This window comes from Chamaea fasciata, unplaced genomic scaffold, assembly GCF_029207755.1.
Source record: "Chamaea fasciata isolate MVZ Bird 193981 ecotype frontalis unplaced genomic scaffold, bChaFas1.0.hap1 SCAF_5, whole genome shotgun sequence".
NCBI lineage: Eukaryota > Metazoa > Chordata > Aves > Passeriformes > Sylviidae > Chamaea > Chamaea fasciata.
The window spans coordinates 34946084-34970094 of record NW_027094090.1 but is presented as its reverse complement, the minus strand read 5'-3'; the positions used below and the strand labels follow the sequence as shown (position 1 = coordinate 34970094).

The 24011-nt window shown below is 40.7% G+C and overlaps 1 protein-coding gene across 1 annotated transcript in view; it reads left to right on the top strand.

Moving 5' to 3' along the window:
- The first annotated feature begins 18273 nt into the window (after window positions 1–18273).
- Window positions 18274–24011, top strand: part of CPM (carboxypeptidase M) — a 30082-nt gene continuing 24344 nt past the window's right edge. Inside the window, exons 1-2 of the mRNA XM_066183228.1 lie at window positions 18274–18399; window positions 18551–18707. Coding sequence (XP_066039325.1) covers window positions 18274–18399; window positions 18551–18707 — 283 coding nt within the window. The remainder of the gene's footprint in view (window positions 18400–18550; window positions 18708–24011) is intronic.

The window sequence follows — 24011 nt, the reverse complement described above, 5'->3', positions numbered from 1 at the left end:
AATTGAGATGAGTTCAAAGGTGGTGTTGTACTTTGCCCTGGATTTTTCAAATCTGAACTATCATCTATTGAAGATCACATCTGTTCCTAAGACTGAAAGACCAGATCATGTGAAGAACTTTGACATTCACAGTGGACCATGACCATCCGCACCCAAAATTGTTAGCCTTCAGACCAGGGCTCACATATGACCTCAGCTGGGAGGCCTCTAAAATCCTTGGCTTCTCAAAGCTTCTGAAGGTTCAGCCTCTGGACATTTGCAGAAACACTTCAGTTTTGACAGGGCTCAGCAATTTGTTTTCTGTCTCATGCATCAACTGCTTGTACCTCACCAGAATTCAGAAACAAGAGTCTCTGTGCTGAGCTGTGTCTGGTGATCTGCTCTCAAAGCATCCTCTCTCATGCACCAGTAGGCACAGTCTTGGCTTCTGGTTCCACTTAAATCATGGTGACACCATCACCCCTTTTCCACAGGACTGCAGTTCTCTCCTGGGAGCATTAACAACCTCCTATTTCACATCTCTTTTCGAGACTGCCTAACCACTAATCCGTGACTTACTCCACCTTCCAGTTGAGTCTGTGTTCCTGTGAATATAAGAATTAATCATTTCTGATGCCTAAGAGCCAGACAGAGCCTGGCTTTGTGGGCAGGATGCAACTTGTCTGTCTGTTGGCTGTACATGAGCAATACAGGAGCCATAATAAGGCCAGTATGGGACGGGAACCTGCCCTAGAGGCGATTCCTGTGATACTGGACAGAGACCAGTTCTCACCAGCTGCTGTTTCTCCAGACAGTGGCTGAGACTTGCCACTGGCAGCAGTGGGACAGCTGGAGAAAGCTGGGAAGGAGGAAACTGAGGGGTGTGGGAGGATGCGGGGCAGCCACCAGCCCCAACTGGAGGCAATTGGAAGAGGCTATAAGGAGACAGAAAGCGTACCAGGGGTATGAGTGTGCTCACCTTCCTCCCCATCCTCTGCTCCTTGCAATCTCCGTGACAAACACAACAGAGTGGCTGAACCTGCTGGCTAGAGAGGAAGGATATTAGAGTCTTGTATGTCAACGAAGGCAGCATTGGTGTAAGCCACTTGCTGTGGCACAGATTAAACAACAAACAGCTTTCTGGGAGCATTTATTGGAGCTGAGGTGAATGCCCACCTGGGCAGCACTCCCCCTTTCCATTGGCATTTTGGCTACCCCTGGACACTTGCTGCACCGTTGGGTGCTGCGCACTCGGGTGGTGAGCACACAGTGCAAATACATCCACACTTGTCAGGCATGCTCCCTAACTGAGGTTGTGTCTGGCCCTTATGTTGTCTCTGTGATTTATCATTTTCCAGACTAAATACCCTCATCAACACCCTTGTGTTCTCAGTGAGATATTATGTGCTGGGGGAGTGGGAGGCTTCATCAGAGTCCTCCTTCCACATTCTCCATAAGCAGGCAGCCTCTTTCCTTCTGCCATGCAAAGCGAAGGTTCAACTATCAGGGGAAAAATCTAACTCCTGGGGCAACTTGTAAACTTTTGCACCAAAAAGCACAGACAATTAAGTCCAGTGACTGATTCTTTATTACAGACTTTTCACTCCAGGTTTGTGCATGGGAGGTCTGGATTCATGTGGTGCATGAAACTGAGCAAAGGAGCATAGAGAATAAGGGATTAAATCAAAGGGAGTGTGGGGTGGTGGAAACCATGGGAGGGAAGAGCGTGTGGGAAGAAAAGGGAGGAAGAAATAGGAGATAGGAAAGTACAGGCAGTTGAAGGATAGAAATAGGTTAGTGGGTGATTGTACAGATGGTGTGAATCATCATGTGCTGATCTGTTCTTCCACTCTGTTGACTGCTGGAGCTATTATTTAACATTGTTTCATGATGTCTTACTGAAAATAGAAGTAACTCTCCTGTTTCCAGAAGGTGAGCTGTTGAAAGTTAAGGACTGGAAACCAGTAGCTTTTGGAGGAGATGCAGCTACTCATTGATCTGAAAGTAGAGCTGAACTGGAAACTTCATTACGAAGTTTGTGTCCTTGCCACCTGGCAGATTTCCTACTTTTTAAAGGGGTGATTACACTCCCATAATGTGTTTTGCTAAATTAAAAGAAATTATTAGTTTTAATGTGGCACCCCCAAAAGAATTTTTTTGACCAATTTGTATTTTTTCGCTCTCATAATTTGAAATGTGTAAATATCAGTACATGGTATTTGCAATTGGAGCCAGGTGCAGACCTTTTCCTGATTTAAATTCACCATCTACTAGGCATCTGAGCACTTTTGTAAGGAACATGAAGACAAGCTTCAAGGGTTTGTCTTTCCTTGTGGATTGTGGGATTTGGCTAGTTCAGAGGGTATATCTGTCTGAAGACTTTTCTGGATCTGGGCAGGGATCTCTTGAACTTCATTTTTCCACCACAAATACACCCTTGAGGTTCATTCGTCTGTCCCAGCAGTGTTGCCAAGAACTAACTGAAGCAACATCTAACAGCACTGTTGGACACTGTTTTTTAATTTCCAAAGTGACTACAGTAATTTTTTGCAGCTGGGCCTTGCTGCTCTTGTTGGCAGCCATCTTGTTTGAAATGATGACTCCCCATTCTTCTCGTTGATGGTATTTTTAAGTCTTGAGGCACCAGCTGTTCTAGTTTGGAGGATTTAGATGAAATCTCTGGAGGTAAATGGGTATCCAGAGTCATCTGACCCTGGCAGGATATGTCTCTCAAGGCCACACAGCCCACCTGGAGTCCCTCCAGCTGTGCATCGAACATAAGGTGGCTTTATTTTGCTTCAGCTGCCAAGTGTAGCAGCAGCCTAAAGGCTGGTTTTACTATGTGATCATATAATTTCCTGTACATTATCAGTTAGGGGAAGTTCTCTTGACCTCAGTTTTGCTGATGAACCTCCAGAGTCATGTCAGGCATTACAGAGAAAAAAACCCCATCAACTAGATCACCGTGACTGTATCTGTAACACAACCATGTGTTAGAAGGAGCTCTATATGTACACTACAGGGAGATCACCTGGAGGCAAAGCTGCTGCACAAACCAAAACAAGTCAAGCCCACCCAAGCACTGCTGGTAAAGCAGAGCAGAAACAAAGAGCACAGCCTTTGTGTGTCAGATTTACCTCCGTGACTTTGGAATGAAGAGTTCCGGAAACCAAAGAGATGTATGATCACAGAAGCACAGTTCATGGCATATTTCCAGATAAAACCACAAGAATCATCACTTTTCAGCATTTAAATCATTTATGTCTTATTCATCAAGTTAATTTCTCTAAGAATGCATTTTATCTGTATCTCATTAAAAAGGATAAATAATCTATAGTCATGACTGGATGGATAATGTTGCATGGGCAACATTCTCATGACTCCAACATCAACATGTAAAACTGCTGTAATCCAGACCTGGAACTGTTCACTAAAGAAAAACAGGCCCTGACTTTGTCCTTGGGTTTTAGACCTGACTGCAAATCCCTTTTTTTTTTTTTTTTTTTTTCCTCCAGAATACCCTCATCATTCCAGTAAGACTGGAAATCTTAATTAATTTATCAATTATAATTTTTCTCCAGGGAACAGTTTCATGCTGTGAAATTTATTTCCAGGGAACAGTTTCACTGTTATGCCTGCTGTCAGAACTTTTCAAACTGGAGATGTATCAACTAAAATGATATCTTATGTTCCTCATAACTGTGTGTGTTGTGACAAAAAGATAGAAGAGGAAGATTTATTGGAAGAAGATTGCCAGATGCTGTCCAGAAAATACAGAAAGCTATTAGCTCTGAACTGGGTGAGTCCCTGTTCTTTACCAAGACAGTAAAGTCCAGGCATTTTAACAAAAGCTGCACGTCTATTTGAAGGTTTGAGATGGAGACAATGAATAATAGAATATCTTAATTGGATGGGGATAGAATTAGCTTCAAAAGTCAAAACATAATGATTTGGGGGATTTTTGTCAAATTAAAACTTATCTCATTATATATATACACACGTAAAAGGATCTTCAGCATTCCAATTAATATATTTAAAATGTTTCTTTCATAATTTATGGAGACTGAGTATTAGAAATCTGTTTCACATTTATCTCCTTGCTGCTGCTGGAATAAACTAGAAACTTTGAGTTCCCAGGTAACAGCTTGGTAACAATCAGCTAGTGAGCAGTACAAGTAGTTCATATGAAAGATCAGGCTTGTTCCTGAGCTGACCAGGCTGCTGTCTTCCACTAAACACACAGGCCTTTCAGGACGAGAAAATAAATTTTCTACTTCCTATTCTTGGAGTAAAAGGCACAAGAGAGAAACCACATGAGAAACTACCAACAGGAGTACTGAAAGCTATACCAGCCTGGAGAAACATGAGCATATAAAGAAAACTTCCTGAGAAAGGAATTATCTAGAATTTATACAAAGAGTCTGCCTGGGACCTTCACAGTAAAAATTTAATCACTGTTAAGTGTTCACCATTCTAGTGGAATTTTGGGGTGAAAACTGAACAAGAAGTTCTTGGAAGCTGCTGCATATTAGGATCTTTTTTATTATTAGCTGCCAGATATTGACTTATCCAGCAGCATGATGAAGAAATCTGGACAGAATGCATCTATTCTGATCTCAAAAAAAAAAAAAAAAAAAAAAAAAGAAAGAAAGAAAGAAAGAAAGAAAGAAAAAAAGAAAGAAAGAAAGAAAGAAAGAAAGAAGGCGAAATGTTTACTTTTATTGGGGTCCTTTTTTTAATCTTTTCATGTGCTGATTTATTTTTGACTTCATGGCTTCCAAAAAGTTTTTGGAAGAAAAAGAGAGCAAAAAAGTTCCCACTTGTTAGCAAATTTAAGGCAATTAAAATGAGGGGTTCAAAGTAAGCAAATCTGAGAGTTATCATGATAAAAAAAAAATTGTTCAGGCTTAATGACAATAGCGTTATGAAAATCAGTAATTTGGTTTCAATTAAATATGTGAATACATGCATAAATGAGATCTGAGAGGAGTGTGTACATCAGCTGCCCAAAGGCCACTGGAAAGAAAAGAAAGAGAGAGATTTAAGATGAGAACCCAAATAAACACTGTTGATACTGAAGAGGTTAAGAGCTGAGAGAACCATAGGGATAGCACTATGAAAAAGAAAAGGTGACTCAGTTTATTGTAGAAATCTTATTATGGTAAAAAGTACTTGGTGTAGCATCATGTGTAGTTTTGTAGTATTGAGGTTAGAAAAGAAAGTCACTTTGTACAGGGCTATGTTGGGAATATTTTAAAATGTTTATGGGAGGAAACTGATGAAAAGGAAATATATGATCAAAGCCAGAGTCTGTGTGTTTTGGAGGATTTTTTGGGGTTTTGGTAGGTTCATTGGTTTGGTTAGGTTTCTTGTTTTGTTTCTCTTTTTTTTCCTTTTTTTTTTTTTTTTTTTTTTTTTTTTTTTTTTTTTTGGCTAAAAGAGCCTAACTGTTGTTAGAAATGTCCAACAATTTTAAAAGAAAAGTATGTTGCCATTTGGGGTCATACAACTGAGACTGGATCTGCTTGCTCAGGGTGTGGTAACCCCAAAAATGTACTGTTTTAACCCTGTTGTTTATCTGTCAAGATAAGTTGGAGCAAGAGAAAACGTTCTGGATGGTTTTACTATCTAGATATTACTGTCTTAAATTGCAAATCAGTGTAGAATATCTGTCAAGTCCTGTACCTACAGCTGTCAGATGATTTCTTGTATTTTAACTTAATCATATGTAGCTTTATAGATTGCCTAGAAATGGATGAGTAGTGTATGTCAATCTTTGCAAAGCAAAAAGTGACAAAAATTTCTGTATTTGTAGTATAATCTCCGTGAAGGATCATGATTACTGTTACGACAGGAATAGAAATTACCATCAAATTCCATCAGGTAAAGGCAATTGTTTATTAACTTTAAAATCATGCCTTTAGGTGCCTGCTGAGCTACTGAGGTACATGCTAAAACATCCTACCTTTACTGGATTCATCAGCTAGGTAGCTTTCCAGAAATTACAGATTACTCATCTTGCAATCATGGTGGGAATCCCTGGAGTCTCTCCTAATGGTGGCTTCCCACAGCTGCAGGCGTTTTCAAGTGGAGCTTTTTGTCTTACAGTTGTAATTTTAATTGTAATAATGACTTTGTTAACTGTGCAATGTTTTGATGATAACAGTGGAATGCTTAGCAAAATGAGTAGTTGATTTTGATACACCAAAGCTCTGTTTTACAGGCCATCCGCAGGTCAGTGACTGTCATTGCAAGACGGGACCAAGTAGGAAATAGCAGATAACTCCTAGGAGTTATCTGCTAGGAGATCCTTTGCTCCATCCTCATCAGAAGCTTTTAGCTAAAATGATGTTTGAAATATCCCTTCTGTTCTTGTGAGTGACAAAATTTACAGTTTGCAGACTCCCAGAAGGGGAAACTTTGGTTGCCCTTACTAACATTGTGTATGGAGTGTTAGAAATAATGCCTGCTCTCAGGGGGGACAGTGAACCAGGTGTCATGGGATATCCCTGCAGTGGTTTCTCTTGGAGTCACAGACTTCTCTGATCATCCTTGCTTTTCAGAGCAGAAAGTTTGTGATGCAACAAGACAGATTTTGTAGAAATTTTCCTTCAACTGAAAAAAAATTCTAAGGCCAAATTCATGTGTACCAGAATGGAAAGGCAGTGATGGTGGGAAACAGTATCACAAAGCATATAGTCAGAGAAATGGAAACAAAACTGCAGTGTCCCAGACCTCAGAGCAGTCCAGATAGCATCAGTGAAAGGACAAGATTGGCTTGGAGTGATGTGCATCCCAGAAAGACAGGACAAAAGCCCTACTGTAGCTTATTTCTGTGAGTACAGAGGACCAACACAGTAACAGCCCGTACCAGAAGGCAATAGTGCCGTGTTAGTGGCTTACAGACAATATTAAATCTTTCAGAACATAGATAAATACCCCTGCAGAGCAGGGTGATTTTGAAAAGGCTGCTAGTGAAGGGTAAGATAATGAAGGGTAAGGGAGCCTCATGTGTCAGTCTCCTCAGGAAATTTGTTCAAAAAGGCTATCTAGAGAGTCCTCGTCATTACAAAGATATGCAATACCTAGGATCAGCTTGAAGCAGCCCACAAGCCACCACAGATAGAGATGATTATATTTTGATGAGGGACAACTGTTGTGTGACTCTTCACTCAATGTGTTCATTATTCAGAATTATTTGCACCATAGTTTGCAAGAGCCTGGTGTTCCCAAGTTATCTTCAGCAGTCTTAGCATGACATAACAGTGGATTTAGCAGTCCGTTTCACAGGAATATTGAAGGGCCACCTTAAACTTTTGTCTCAGGGCCTTATCCTGTACTACAGGCGAAGGCAAGTAGCCTACTCAAACAACACTTTTTGGCAGTTGTAACAGAATTTTAAAACTAGTAAATCCTCTTGAATAATATGTTCATGCATTTTAAATACCCTGTCTATATTTTTCTTTCTTTGCCTTACTTTACCATTTGTGGAGCTACAGTAACATCAGCAGAGCTACAGCATTTATTGCAGAATAAAGTGCAGAGTGTCCGTAAGAAAAGACCAAATTGAATACACAGCAGTTTAGGCAAAACAGCAGTATTTTCAGCACTCCATGCAGGGCTATAGTAAACTTACTCTCTTTTTCTGTGTTTGTTGGCAGGATGTAACCACAGAGTCACTATATGCTTCTTGTGCATTATAATTTAGTGTCTCATTTTCCCAAAGCAATGGGCAGATCATTTTGAAATATTCACAAACCATGCATTTTAGGCAAACAGAGCAATTTTGATCTTTGCTTAAATCTACAAGTTGAAAGATCCAAAGGTGAAACAAGGCTGCCCCAAACTCTCTTCTGTGCCCTAGAGCAATCTTACACTAGCAGGACAAGCAGTTTATCTGATGATTCAATTTAAAGTCTTTTTTGAATGTAATGAAGTGACAGTATCATTCTGTGATAGGAAAGTTTGTTATTAGAAATTCTAATGAAAGGCCCTTTTGTTCTGCCTTTGCTATTTGTTAAATCTGTCAATTTCCCTCATGCACAGACTGAATGTTTTAGCTAGAGATGAATCTAAGGTTCTGTGTTTTGAGTGTTTTTGGAGTAGGATGTATTAAATTTGTCTTTTTTTCAGAGAAAAGGGTGAGTCAAGATAGCCAGTTCCAAGAATGCATTTAGTCTCAGGGTCTGAATTCCATGACGTACCAAAAAATTTAGTCTATTTCCCTTTGGTTTTAGTAGTCTGATATTTTTCCTTCATTCATAATTGAGTATTTTTACTTTAGTATCTTGATGTCATTTTCCCACATACATACAGCCATTCTTTATATTCTAGTATTTAATATAAATACTTTCTATTCCAAGTTTCTCCTTCTTTATGAAACTTACGTCTAATCTTTTTCAATTTACTTCAGGCCTTACATAAGTGTATATATGTTTCAGGAACTTGAGGACTCTTGCTTTCATTTATGAAAACTTGAATTTGACCTACTGCTTTCTTTTCAAACAAGGAATAAGTACCAACATGGAGCTTAGGTTATTAGTTGTGAACCATGTCATCACAGGGTGACACTTCACAGGACAGAACACCTGTTCCTTTTTTTTTTTTTTTTTTTTTTACTTTTCATGTGGAAAATTAGATTAAAAGTCCCTTCACTAAAAGAGTAACATTGAAAACTAACGTGTCTATGCAGCCCTTTCCTGGACTTTTCTTCACACTCCGCAGGAGTCACCTCCCAAAGGCTGAGGACTTGGGGCCCTTTGCCAATTGCCTTGTCAATGCCCCCTTCCTTAGAACATGATCCCAGCTGCTTGGTTTCCCTACCCTCTCATTCCAGGCTCCTAGCCCTGTTACCCAGCAGCCAAGCAGTCAGGTGATCACCTGCTCACCTGGGTGACGGCTGAAATCTCTTTGCATATGCCACGGCTCTCTCAGGGATAGGGATTGAGGGGCTGCCTCTTGTTCTGCCTCTTCCTCCTGCTCTTGTGATGATGGCCCTGCTTTGTTCTCCTTTACTAAACAAGCTCTCCTGCGTCCATTTCTTCTGGTGAAAAGGGGTGACTGATACTGGCAGGGGCTGGTGCTCTGGTTCAGCCGCAGGGCCTGGGGCCAGACTGGAGCAGCTGCAGTGCCTGTCACTTTGTCACCAAATCCAGGGAGATTCTTTTCCCTTGAGGATCCTGAACAGTGTTGGACTGGGTTTGGTTGGCCAGGACCCAGCCTGTTGCAGTGATATGGGTCTCTCTGGAATTGCCAGGCTGATTGCATCCTTTTTCCAAGTATTTTCCAGTTTTTCTGGATCCTGCCCTAGTTCAAGGGGAAGTTCCAAAATGCTGGACGTGCCCACTGTCCTAGGCACTTGCCCACACTATCCCACACACCTATCCACTCTGAGCTGTCCAATCTCAGTGCAGATCCCTGTGTGGTTTTTTAAAGTTCAGGTCTGATTGTGTTCCAGGTCTTGTTCAGCAAGACCTGGAACACAATCAGAAGTCATAGCAATAAAACTGTACTGGTTTGAACATCCCAAGGATATTTGAAATTTGCAAGAGTTGTAGTAATTAGTCTGGAGGAGACAGGAGGTGTCTCCCCCATGGATTATGTCCCTACAGTGGGAAGACGAGGAGAATCAATAAAAAGGAAAAACTTGTGTATTGAGAGAACAGTTTAGAAATTGCAATGAAGTAAAAGATGATGATGATGATGATGATCATGATGATGATGATGATCATGATGATGATGATGATGATGAAAAGCAAGATAAGAAGCAGGAGAGGAATAAATCCCAAGAAAAACAATTGACGCACAGTGCAGTTTCACCTATTGACCAGTGCCCAGCCACTCCCCCAGCAGTGATCAGCCCTGCTTGTCCAATTTCTCCCCACCTTATATACTGAACAAGACATTCTGTGGTATGGAATATTCCTTTGACCAATTCAGGTCACCTGTCCTGGCCATGCTCCCTCTGGCTTCCTGTCCACCTCCTCACTGACAGAGCACAGAAAGCTGAAAAGTCATTGACTTAAAGTAGGCACTGCTCAGAAAGAACTAAAACATCATTATGGAATCAACAATATTCTCATACTAAATCCAAACCACAACACTGTACCAGCTACCACTTGGCCACGTTCTTTGCCGATTGCCAAATGATAGTAGACATATTCTCTGCAGCCCAATCAATAGATCACTGCCAAATGTATGGAAAATGATGATTTATCACTTTTGCATGCTCTTCAATTATACTATATTGAAGAGTGAATTATTCTATATTGAATTCTCAGTGCAAAACTGTGTCTAGAGAGTCTAGAATCTTTAATGAAGCAGAAGAAAAGTCTTTAATTCTCAAAAGAGACTGGACAAAGATTTTTTTCCTTGTTAACCTGTTCTGAATAGAACATAAACAGAGAAAGGAGAAAAATCTTAAGACAAGAGTAAACTATGATATTATATTTTAATCTGATAAAATGTTCTGTGAGACAGCAAAAGTTCATAAATCTCTATTGGCCTAGCAACTTGCTAAAATTTTGTTTCAAAAGACTATGGGAGAAAATAAAGGTGATCAAAATTGTGAGCCCAAAATACAAGAGAACTTACAGATGCCTGTGTCCATGGATCATCTCTGTTCGAATATAAAACTATGTAAACTCTACAAAAGGCAGACGTTTCTGGAACAGCAGAAGCTTTCATTTTCAGCTATGAAAGCTCCTAAGCCTATTCCATCTCCTACAAGATAGTACATATCATCTTAACTGTGATTGAAATCAAGACAACCTTGGCATAAGTTTAAAGTTGTTGAACATATGGCTGTTTGATTTACTGGCTCAGATTCTCTATTAACAGCTGGCTAGATTCTGGACAGCACATAGAGATAGAGATCTTTTTTGTAATTCTAGATCTAGACAAAAGTACCAAAATTACCGAGGGTAATTAGGACAACACTGGCTGGAGAGGAAGAAATAAATTTTGGTCCTCTTATAAGGAATCATGCCCTAGATATAAACTTACACAAGGGATAATATATTTTGTGTTTTCACATGCAGTGAAAAGAAATAAATCTTTGTTTAAAGACAAAGACAAAAAAAAGTGACCACACTTTTTGGTTACATTTAGACTACAAGGCAAAATGTAGAGGTCCAGTCTCATAAATTATGAATAGTTAAATTTAAAACAAGAAGTCTCTTCACATAAGAACTAGTTAACATTCCAGTCCTGTAAAACATCTATCTGCTGCCATGAATCTAAGATCTGTAACATGACTCTGTAAACCAGCAATCACATTAGGCTTGTATTTGTAATACATTTGTAATTGTGAAAAGTTACTTTGGAATAATGCCAAATGCTGGGGCACAACAGATCTATAAATATTAGGACAAGGTGAAATAATTAATGTTCAAAGAAGGCAAATATGGAAAATGTAAATTTTTTAATGATCAAATATCTATATCAATGGTAATCTATGGAAATTAGTTAGTAGTATACAATGGAATTTGAAGTAGCAGCCCGCAACAGGATAGTTTTAAAGACCAAATACTTCCCTCAACAGTTCAATCATTGATCAAAGACACTCACCCATGAAGTTAGACTTGCATGGGAGCAGTCATGCAAAAAGAGGCTCAAAAAAGCTACTTTGTGTATAATGAAAACAGAAGATCGAGGCTCCATAAATATCCATTTAAAACCCTGTAGGATGAATAATAATTAAAATCATATTTAAAACAATCAACTACTGAAAAGGTTTTGTCAATCTTTGCAGTCCATGCAATATTCAGCCTTGCTATCTGTTAAAGGGATTTGAATATATGCCTTGAAATGAGGATGTTTTTCAAGTTATCTTAATTTACAGATCTCCTTACCACAGGCTCTCTGAGGAATTAAAATTTTTCTTGTGTATTTTCAGGCTTCCTGTGTGTGAGACTGCCAACAAGGAGTACTAATGCAAATGAGATGAGGCTACTCTTTCATAAACACTTGAAATCCTCATTCCCAGGGGAGAATCTTATCTTATATTTATACAGTCATATATTAGCAAAATAAAAATGAAGACACTGATACCCATTGAAGATTTGTCTCCTCCTGTAGCTGGTACAGGAAATTGTTCCAGTCTGGGGCTTGCTCAGATGTCAGTTTGGTGCCTGATGACTCTGCTTAAGCCTGCTGTAACATATGTTGGTTTGAAACATCTGTACCAAAGATGTGCCAAGAATGCTAAAGTGTGCCTTATCCTATATATCTTCTCTGTGTGTGGATTTGACAGGAAAAGTTGCTGAGGGATTACTTTTAGGAAAGCATTGTTGCAAAAAAAGTTTATTTTTCCATGATCTAGTGTAAGTACAAAGCATTCTAAAGCAAGAGCACACTTAAAAGTATTTGTAAACAAATAACTTTGGAATTTAATTGTATAAAAATTCAGTGAACCAAGACAAAATTGAAGCTTACCTGGTCTTTCTTGCTTTATATCAAATCTTGCCTACTTTTATAGTTTTCTAATAATTCTGTAAAAGATGAACTAGCAGGGAAAAATTTCTCTGCTGTCAGCAAAACTATTTTTTCCATCCTGATTTTGGATTTTCTGATTAAGATATTCATTACCTCAAATAAACTACCTTCAAATCCTTAGTATTGAAAGATCCTTGCTGTACAGGTTGTGCCTTGATAAGGGCTGGTCTTTAGCCAGCCTCCATAGCCACCACAGGAGCAGCTTTTCTTTTACTTCTAAGCATTTGTGAATAAAAGTTATTGTTTCCAGTGCTATTTATGCAGGCTGTTGTGTTTGTAAATACTGGCTGTATCAAGATAACCTTAATAAGGTTTCTGTCAAGACAGTTGTCTTGGAAGGCTCATGTGGGTGGAGCAAATATCATTATTTTATACGCCAAACAGGCAATAGTATCAGACTAAGGGTAGCAGAGGTTTCCATATCTGTAAGAGGGTTCTCTTTCTTAAATTTCTGTTTAACTGGCATTACAAGACTGTTTGACAATGTATTGCTAAATTCAGCATTAATATTCCCATATCATTGGGGGGGAGGAAAATAACAGCACTTCATGTGCCTCTAGGGAGCGAGGCATTGCCAGAAGAGAGGAAGAGTACAACAGTCTCTCTTTTAAAAGCTCAGCATATTCTTCCAGAGAGACTCTTTTGACCTGTGGCATCCCATATGTAGCTCCCCTTAGCCAGCAGTTCACTGCCAGTTCACTCCCTCTCCAGGAGCTGTCTGGCTCTTGCGTCCCCCAGCAAAGGCCAGTGCCTGTATGGATTAGGAAGCTAAGCCAGGTGAAAACAGAGATTCTTTCAATGGTATATGTGTGTGTTTGGGTTAGCTTCCAGATGAACCAGTACCCCAATCCAACTGACCACACAGCTGCTCGAGTGCTCACGCTGGCAAAAGGGAGGCAGCAGGGTGGCCTCTCTCAGGCCAACTCAGTTTTAGGTTACTTTAACCTGGTTACAAAACCATATTCTTCTCTTCGGAGAAATGGTGACTACACAGAGCCATATGTTTTAATAAATGACAGTCTAACCAGTGCACAGCCGGTACACATGAATCCAAGAAGGCTTGCAATCTGCTTTCACTGCAGTCAAACAAGTGGCATCTTTGTTTATTGCACCACTAAACTTTCATTTTCGAACTGCAAATCAGCAAATTCATAGCTATTGTATATCTGGAAAGCTACCTTTTCATTTCTTTCCCAAAAGAAGAAGGTTAGTGCAAAACATCATAATATATACTTTTCACTGACAGGAGATTTCAGTGCACACCGTTTTCTCAGTTGTCTGTGTAGAGGCCCATTATGCATAAATCAGTGCAGAGAAATAAAGGATTGCTTTATTACACAATGAAATTTTCCAAAAAGGATCTTAATTTTCTGTTTAAGAAATGGCACCATTGTTTACTTGAAACAGATATGCTAAGTGCCCTGGAGGAATTTTGCTTTTAGGAGACAGACTTGCCATCATTGTGAGTAAGAGTGTTGCATTGTTTCTGACAATGGCAATTAAAGCACATTTTGATTTGAAGGTAATTAGCAAAAATGGCAAAATGCTATTTCAAAGCTTGACAAATTTTCCAAATGGCTAAAACTGAACTGAGTCCAGTTCTTGGGATAATTTTCAGATTGTTCAAAAGTATTGCTTAACAATCAATAAGAAATTGACTATGAAGAATCTCTGTAAATTCCATGGTATTAACTCCAAATGCATTTAATATACAAATTAGCAGACCTGACAAGATGCTATGTCAACATCTTAAATCCCTCAAATTTTGTTACCCAGAGGTCAGATTAGCAAGACGTTAGTGAGGAGAAAAACTACTCTCAGTCTTTTTCCATATGACCTCACCTGTCAAATCTTCTCAATTGCTTTTTCTCAACCACACTATCTATGACCTTTCCACCTTCCAGGCCACTCTCACCTCTTAAAGACCTCTATAGACATTCCTCACCTTCCTTCTTTTTTTTTACTTCCCTGAGATGCATCTGTCCACAGGCCACTGAACTTCCCACCAAACCTTTCTGGCTTTCCCATTCTTAGTCTCATGCTCTTACCTACCCAGGGACACGTAGTGCCTCAGGTGCAAAATTAGGTCCTGCCATTCCAAGAATAATTTATTTTCAAATTGCATCTAATTCTGTGTGGACTGTTGAAAGGGCAAGTATAAGCCAATTTCAGAGGAGAAAGACAAAGCTGAAAAATATTACAATTGTATTACAATACCCAAGACACAACACTCAAGACCTTTGTCTTGAGTGAGATCACGTTGCCATTTTTTCAACCCCGTGTGGAGCAGAACTGACGTGTTCTACCATAGCACATGACAACATGTTGTCATGCAGTAGCTCAAAATCTCTGCTGTATGCAGATTTTGCTGTTTGCAAGATGGGATGAGTGAGAGGATTGTCAGGCAGCTGGTTGTGGTTCCAGATTCTCCAGCTGAATCAATGCTTGTCTGGACAGCTCTAAACAGTACCAGCTGCTAATAGTTCCCCTTGGGATCATTTTCTAATTGCAGATTACCAGACACAGCAGGGCATCCCTTTCTTCTCCAGGGGTAATTCTTATGCTGGGATAGAGGGGAGGAGATTTATGAACCAAATATACTGAGAACTGTCAGTGTGGTAGAGACAACTAATCTGTTGGTAATGTTCGAGAGATTTCTGATATACTTCAGTGCTCTTTCTTGCAGGGAATCTATCATTTGCCATACTAATATCAGCCTGTTAATTCATCAGTACAAATATTATATACCAGAATGGCTTCATTGATGTTTATTCAGGTGATTTGTATCTGGGTTTATGCTAATCCAGGACTGTGCTGTCCTATCAAATTCATGTGCCTGTGTCATCACTTGTGCTGAACTCACTTGTCTGGTCCGTCTTGCTTGAGAAAGCCTTTATCTTGTGATTTTCCCCCAGAGAAATCTGATTGTCAGGTCCTCAATGTTACATCAATGTAAAGAACATGTAGCTGTAGTCTGTATGCCTAGGACATGATTTCAGATGAGAGTTTCAATAGCAGTGGGCATTCTTGAAAGCTTAATCTTTCTTAGTGACCTCTTTTTGAATCTCTAGCCAAAACTATTTTGACACTTCAATTATAATGTGGTGCACCTATTTCTTCATACTGATCTTTGGAGAGTGCAGGAATCCTGCGTCAAAGATGACAAAACACTGATTAAGATTTCAAATTCCAAGGCTTCCTCTGTGAATGGCTCTCCAAAGCCACAAAATTTCCCAGAAGACCCTCTTGCCGCCGTTACCTATCTCATCTGCGTCTGTGAAGCGTCAGTCTCAGGGTGGTACCTTCCCAAGGCGTGAAGGGTCGTTCATACCTGCGGCTTGTGGCAGAGATTTCTGTGCCTGTCACTAGAGGGCAACGCGGCTGCTCTCAGCGTCGCCCCGGTGAGCCCCAGCCAGCTCTCTGCTGAGATCACGGGTGAGAAGCTCACATAAAGATTTGCGGGTTTTCTCCACAAATCCCATGCTCAAGTGCTTACCTAAATAATGAACACTTTTGGATAGACGATCCAGAGTGACACTGGGAGGAGAATAATGCTTCTTACAGCAAGAGGAGTTGGCTTCTCTGTGCATGTCGCTTCCTCATAAAGGTCACCGCCGACTGCAGCGCTGAGAACCACTGCAATCAGTTTCGGACACGTAGCCCCTGATTTTGAGCTACTGATGCTAACGGGAGATTTACTGCTGGTTTAGTTTCATGCAGGGTTTGATCTTTGGTACTGACTTTTACCTACAACTGTGTTTACCAGACTATTACTACTCCAGGCTGGCTTAAACTGACCTTGTGAAAAGCGATTCAAGTTTATCTTTGAATTTTGTACAGGCTGGGGAGGAAAAAAGTTTTTTGATTCTGTCACATGTAACTCAAATATTGCCAAACAGGCCGGCTTGTTTTAACTTGCAAAAAGCGCCTGGCAAAGAAACAATCTATCGTTTTGAACACTCCTATATGCAGTAATACTCTCATTTAACCATGACTGTGCTGGCTACACTAGAGGGTGGTGTAATTTCCAAGTGAGATAACACTGTGTGATTAACCAGTATCAAAGGTGACTTCAGTTATTTCGCTGAGGTTAAGTTTTTACACCCCTTGTGATTTTACCTTGTTGCCAACACCCTACTCTGTCTTGAAGTCAGAGCTCTCTGATTTCATGTGATTATCTTGGGAAGGTTTCCAGGTATGTTTACGTGGGATTACCACCTGACTGTATTTTCTTCCCTGCTTAAAGTGGTGTGTCCAGATAATCTTTCAAGGAGCCTATAAACCTGCATATTGTAGCCAAATAAATTCAAATATGAAGTTCACACACTTGGTTTCTCCCTCCTGCTTCTCTGGAGACATGTTTGCAGTGTAACCCCACAGTTTCTTTCCCATAGTAACAATAACCAAAGTCAACTATGATTTTTTCTTTTTTTTACAGAATGTAAGACATCCGTATTTAAGTCTCGCAAGAATTTTGTTTTGGGAATAAGAGAGAGAAGGTCTTGTCAAGTTATAAGAGTTAAAATGAGGTGGAGGCAGTGTATGGGAGAATGGTATTCCGGGGGAGGGGACAGACCCAGAGCCTTTCTGGAAGGAACCCTATTCAACAGAAATATAATATTACATATCTCTTTTTTTCAAGTATCCTCATAATTTGCATTCATCCCTTTTTGTATGTCATATGGAAGTCCCTCTCATGAACTAAGAGGGGTCTGGATGTAGACATCTTGCACTTTTAGATATATATACCTCTGATACAATGGGATACTACAGATAGTTGCATTAAAATATAATTTCAACTTCTTTTTTTTTTTTTTTAAACTTCATGTTAAAAAACGGTACTTTTAAATTTAACAGTGAGAACTTTTGTTAAATATAGTGTCTTCTATTTGGAATACAGGGGTTTTTATTTGAGACTGGCTCATAGGTACATTTCCTTTAACATCCTTTTCTGACATTAACCAGCATGGTAAATTTCAGAAGAAGTAGATGAAATCCCACTGGTGGTTATAACTTTTTTCTCAGTAGAATTATACAGAATTTACCCGTAGCTGTATTCTAATACACAGTTATCCACATTCATATTTTAAAATGAATGCAGATACTATCCTAATTTTTGTTGCTGGAGCTTAACTTTCTCTTAGTTCTCTTCAATTTTCAAGACAACAAAAGGTGATGAAAAAGTCTTTGTGGTGAATCCCAAGACCAAGATATCCCCAAGGCAATGTGGTTACTGCAGAACCAAGAAAAGCACTTAATTCTGTAGATAGAATCCAGTCCTTTTAGTATGTGAATACAAGCCTATTAAAAACTCATCTTTAAACAAAACAAGCCAAAGCAAAAATAGCGCTAGGTAGAGATTTTGTTGGATTTGCAGATAAATTCTCTCACGGCTCACGCAGCAGGCTTTGTCTCTGGGCCCCAGGTGTTGCCGTCCTGATCACACGCCAGGACCACACAGGTGCTGAGGAGGAGCTTGGCTTTTATTTATCAACCCTTCCTGTGAATCGAAACAGCACCAAAAGTCACAACGCGAACGTTTGCGCCCCTCCCCGGTTTGTTGTTTGGGGTATTTCAATCGCTACAGACGCCGCTCACCCCCTTCGGCAAGAAAACCGAGGAAAAGCCAGCAGGGACCGATGAAAAGAGGGCAGCGCTGGGGGCTGCACCGCACGGGAGCCGTGCCCCGCACAGGTGAGAACCTCCGCCGAGGAGGACAGGAGGGAGGGGACAAGGGACAAGGGGAGGGATGTCTCCCCTCGGGGCCCCGACCCCTGGGCGGGCCGGGGAGCTGAGTGGATGGAGCCCGCGTCACTCAGGGGCAGGGCCGGGCCGGGCCGGGCCGGCGGGGGATGGCGGTCCCCGCCCGGCGCGGGGCCGCAGTGGCCGGGCGGCGGCGGCGGCAGCATGCGGGCGGCGGCCGGGGTAGGGCGGGCGGCACCTGCTGCCGCCAGGGCGGGGGGCAGGGACAGAGAGAGGGAAAGAAGGAGGGAGGGCGCTCCGCGGGCCGGCCGCTGCTCCGGCGCTGCCGCTCGGCGACGAACCCGCGGAGGCAGCTTCGTCTGTTTCTTTCTAGGACGTGGTGGGCATCCTCATCATCTGCCTGGTTTCTGCGGCGGCCGCGCTGGACTTTAAGTACCACCACACCGAGGAGCTGGAGGAGTACCTGAGGGGGGTTCGTGCCGCGTACCCCTCCCTCACTCACTTGCACAGCATCGGACGATCGGTGGAAGGTAAGAGCGGTGGGACGAGGGGAGAGAAGGCTTTTTGTTCTGATTAAATCGGGGCAGGTGTGGGTAAAGGTGGCGTTTCGTGGTCGCTTGCTGGCGGCGGGGCTGCTCTAACAAACCTCTGTGAAGTTTTGTCTTCCTCTTGCTTAACCTTGAATAACACACTCTGGCTGAAGCATCATACGTGTCATCAGGGTAAAAGTTTTCCCAACCCTTCTGCTTCTGAGAACTGGAAACGTCCTGAGTGGCAATTTCAGAAAGAGGGCCGTCTTTGTCGAGCGTAGAATATGTGGGACCCCTTTGCAAAGTGCCCGTTCTGGGTGGGACCACGTTTAAAGATGTGTGTTTTCTAACTTGTGGTTGTGTTAAAAATACCTTCGTGATACGAGATTCTGTGCTGTAGGTGAAGAATAGGATTTCAATTTCAAACCTTACAGGAAAATGTACTGAAATCAATAATCACCTTTCTGACCTTATATTGATATTTTAATTTATCTCTCTATGATTGGTACTTTCTTATCATATTTTTTTTTGGGGGGGGGGGGGTGGAGTGTCAAATTTTTTATAAGAGATTTGAAAGATTAGTGTTTATTAGCATAATGGCTTTAATGTACATCTGTTTAATTTTAAGCAAAAAAACGAAAAAAACACCTCCCAAAAAACCTCTAACACACCCCAAAACCCAAACTGTGTTATTAGATTTCAGTTCAAGAAACTAAATCACTCTGAGAAGAACTATAAAACTAGATAGAAAATCCATTCTTTAGAAACATCATCTGTTCTTCTAATCCTATTTCTTACCACTGGAAGGAGACATTTGAAGCATCTGTTATCAAATCCACACTTGTGTTTAAAAAAATAAAAATCTGTGTTCTTCTTGGAAGATGATCATGAAGACATTTTCATGCCTTCTCCCTTGTTATACCATGTATCTCAAAGTAGATAGGGAATCTTAAAGTCATTTAAACTGTGTTTTGATTTCATCAAAGGCAGAATTAGATTGGATTATGTTGTTCATCCATGCAAGAGGTTAGTTCCTATAAGTACAGTTCCCTCCAGTACAAAGTAGCAATTATCCATATCCTCATTTTCATAACTTTAGAGAACTTAGCTAGCGTTCTGATGATAGGATTAGATTATGACTTTTCTGCCAGGAACTCAGCTGGCTTATCTTTGTGCAGGTAGGCAAAAACCTTTCAACCAACCTGAGAGATTGAAACTTTGGCTTTTACGTATCTAGATACCTGAAAGCTGATGGCATGAGTTGTTCAACTTGTCTGAGTTCCATCAGCATGAAAACTGGAAAAGCATCATCTCTTGATTGTGATTGAGCTATGCACTGAAACATCATTCAGATTTTGATATATTGCCTTCTGCTTTGCCAAACTCAGAAGAGAACTGTGTGGGCTCTCCTTGTTATTATTCCCAGTGCCATGTAAAACAGAATGGCAGTGGAAAATGTTTAGTGCTCCTCTATTCTTTCAGTTTTTTTCTAAAATGTTAAGAGATTTCTACCTTTGTTGAGAAATGAGCCTTCAGAGTCACCTGGAATATGGTATGGGATGGTACTGAATTAGGGTCTAATTTGGGGGTTCTGTAGCTCATACAAAAATAAAGTTTTATGAAACAGTGCTTATATAATTTTGGTGAAAATGTAGTTTCAGTTTTGTTCCATGGGTTGAAGTTCTGTTCCTCTATTCTCAGTTAAGCTGACGCAAGCAAGACTGTCTGTGCGTGCACACGCTTGTTTACTAGTGCTGTCCTCCTGCCAATTAGCTAAACCATGATAGCAAAATGTATTTCTTGATGATGAGAAACAGAATTTATTTTAAGTGCTGTAACATGAAATCAGTGGGATGTAGTAAGTTGGTATTCCTGATATGAAAATTCTTGATGATGAATACAATATCCCGTGGATCAAAGTAATGCCTGTAAAGGCAACAGACATTATTTTACTATTATCATGAATGGCTATTGTTCCCATGTGATTTATTAATCTATGTTTTACTCCAATTTTTTCTAATAATGTAGTATTTTATACTGCCATCTAGACTTGGATTATGAAGAATGTGAAGTAAAGGCCTGACTTTTGGTCACTGTGTGTAGACCCAGAGCTCTACAAGGATATAAAAATCCACTCTTAAAAGCCCAGTTGTGGAGGGTGAGAGGGACCTATGTATTACCACTTCAGAAAGTGGTTGCACATAGTTATTTAAGAGAAGTATTTAAACACTCTTTATGTCAGAAGCCTCACCTGCTTCAGGCAGATCATAAAGTCATTTAGGTCTGGAGGCTATCTAGTCTGAGCTCCTGTTCAAAGCCAGGCTCACTTGAAAGTTAATTATGATGCTCAGGGCCCTCTCCACTCTACTTCTGAATTTCTGCAAGGGTGGAGGCTCTACAGAGTCTCTGGGTACCTGAGCCACCTTGCAGCCCTTAGGCTGTACAGCTGCAACCCAGCCAGCCTGCAATCAGTACCTGAATGGGGTTATTTTCTTGAGTTGATAATCCAAATATGAGGTTGTTTTGTTCTAGGTACAGGATTTTGCATTTATCTTGGTCAAACTCCTTGAGTTTGCTGTCAAGAAATTCCTTCATCTTACCAGGGGTCCTCTGAATGGTAGCCCTGGCCCTGATGAAGATATTAACCAGTACTGACCCATGAGGAATGCTGCTAGTAATTTGCTGTCTCTTGAACCACCAGTTGTTCAGTCCAGTCAGCTTCTGACCTTACCGTAGTCTGTTCCTCTAATCCATATGTTCCCAGCTTGTTTACAAAGACACCATTAGGTTGACTAGACGCTGGGACAGGCTGCTCAGGGGGCATCCTTGGAGATATTCAAAAGCTATCTGAACACAGTCCTGGGCAGCTGGCTGTAGGTGGCCCTACTTAAGGAGAGGAGTTGGATCAGGTGACCTCCAGCAGTCCCATGCAATTCCTGAATCTGAGATTCTGTTGAAAGCCTTGCTAAGGTCAAGACTAAAGAAATAGGGTGCTTTTCTCCCTCTCACCAAGTCAGTCATTTCTGCATAAAACTCCAACAGTCAAGTGTGATTTCTTATGGATAAATTTGAGGTGAGACTTAGATAGTGTGTTTATTTGATGCATGTAGACTGTAATAGCAATGTGCACAGCAGAATCTGTACCAAGATGGAAAGCAAATGGAAAGACATCCTATTTGTTTTGTGGTGCTTTACATCTATATGGTTTACGTCACCTCATAGAAATTCCCCACTGCTAGGTTACCTGGAGCACCTCTGCCAAATTACTGGGAACAATGTGTTCTAGACTGGCAATGGCCTGTTCAGTCTCCAGATCTGATTTGGAAGCTATGATATTTAATTATGTATCTCATCTGCTAAACTATTATCCTTAAATGAGAGGAGAAAGGAGCTTAAAAGATGTAGCTCATTTGTTGACAAAACTGAGTGTTACCTTTTGGTCTAATTTAATAGGAATCCTCAAATCCCTCAAGATTTATAGGTGATTTGTCTGTGAGAAACCTGATATGGTCTTGGCAACAGACAGGCAGAGATGTGTGATGGCCCAGAAAATACCTTAATTTTTTATATTATTTCAGGTGTGTTGTTGAATAAAGTTATAAAAACTTTTTGTCAGGAGTTCGGTTTTCTAATATGTCCAATATCCAACCTCAGAACAGTGTGTGCACTCTATAATAATAGAGGAATCTGCAGAGCTGCATCATTCTGGGATGGGAGAATGGGACCTGGTGTAATCATATTAACCCATCCTGCCTAATGCCACCCCAGTAAAAACAGGCTGATTCTTCAGCAAGTAAAGCTTGGAGTGCATTACCGAAAGGAAAACAGTCAATGTATGTGTATGATCTGTGGCTTTTCATTGTTCAAGATACAGTGCTGCTGTTTTTCTTTGAAAAGAAAATGAAGGTGGTGGGAGGCTGACTTAAGGATTCTAACAGACCTGATGACCTCCTTAGGAAGACAAAAAACAGCCAGGTATTCCACAGTCTAAAAAGTCTTTTCAGATAGCTCTGGATTGAGATGAAGTGATAGCATGCTAATTAACAGCTTGGTTTAAATCTAGATTTTCTGAAGGCCGGTCTGCATTTTTAGAATTCCAGTCAACTTGGGACAGTTGTAAACATCCTCAGGCCAGATTCTGCTCACTGAGGGAAAGGTTGTGTATTATTACAGTCCCCCCTGTCTTTACCTAGTGAAGTTTCAAAGTTGACTTCATATAATAATATCTCTTTGGCAGATTTTATCACTGGAGAGACAAAAACCTAATACAAACTGACCAGATTTTGTTCTGGTTCCACTGGAAATTCTCAGAAATACCCTGCAAAAGAGCTGGCCTGAAAGCTCCTTTGGTTGAGAACTATGTAGCTAAGTTATCCAATTCTGATGCTTAGTGAACACCAACATTCAGTTGCTCTCTCTGTTGCCCTTGCATGGACACATTTTATCCATCAATCTTAAACACTTTGCTAACTTTGGGGGAAATTTTTTTATTTGTTTTTAAGTAGTGAGTCTTGCTTATTAGCATTTTGCTATCCCTGCTCTGTAAGCAAGAGAGGCTGAAATGTGCAGGGGGGGTGTGTATGGTTGCTGTGGGTTTTATAGTTGGTGCAGGACTCGCCCATGGCTGTGTGCATGGATTGTGCTATGGACTACAGGGAAGGTGTGCTCAGCAGGGCTCCCGAGCAGGCTAGGTTTCTCAGTGACTCAACTGCCTGTTGGAGCACATTATGTCTCCTTCCTGCCTGCATTCATGTGTTTTTCTCCTTGGAAAACAGGAGGGAGTGAGCATGCCCAGGTTTCCATCTGAGAAGCAGCTGTGACTTCAGCAAAAGGGTGTGCTAGGGATTAGGACTCAGGTAGTGCTGTATGCAACGTGTGCCTGGTAATACAGTCAATAGAAAACCTGGACAATTAACCTGTGCATCATTCTTCACCAACATCAGTGGAATGTGTGCCCAAGATGGGCCAGAGGTCAACTTAAATCTCCTCACTCTTCTGATACAGTGTGATTGATACCTTTAGGCATTCATGGGTGACTGTTGAGGAGGGGAGCACTGATTTAAGGTTCACTGCACATAAAATAATATTTTATTATTAAAATGTTTAATAATAAAAGGTCGGGTATTGTACTTGTGTCATCTACACGTTAATAGTTTGTATGTAGCTGGGAAAAAATAGGAACTCATTTTAAGTTATCTATTGTGACACAGTATGGAAGAAGCCTGAGTTACTACCATCAATAGTAGAGCGGAATTTTATTGAATTTTATATTCTGGATGTTTTTCCTTTGTTTGAAGTACTAGA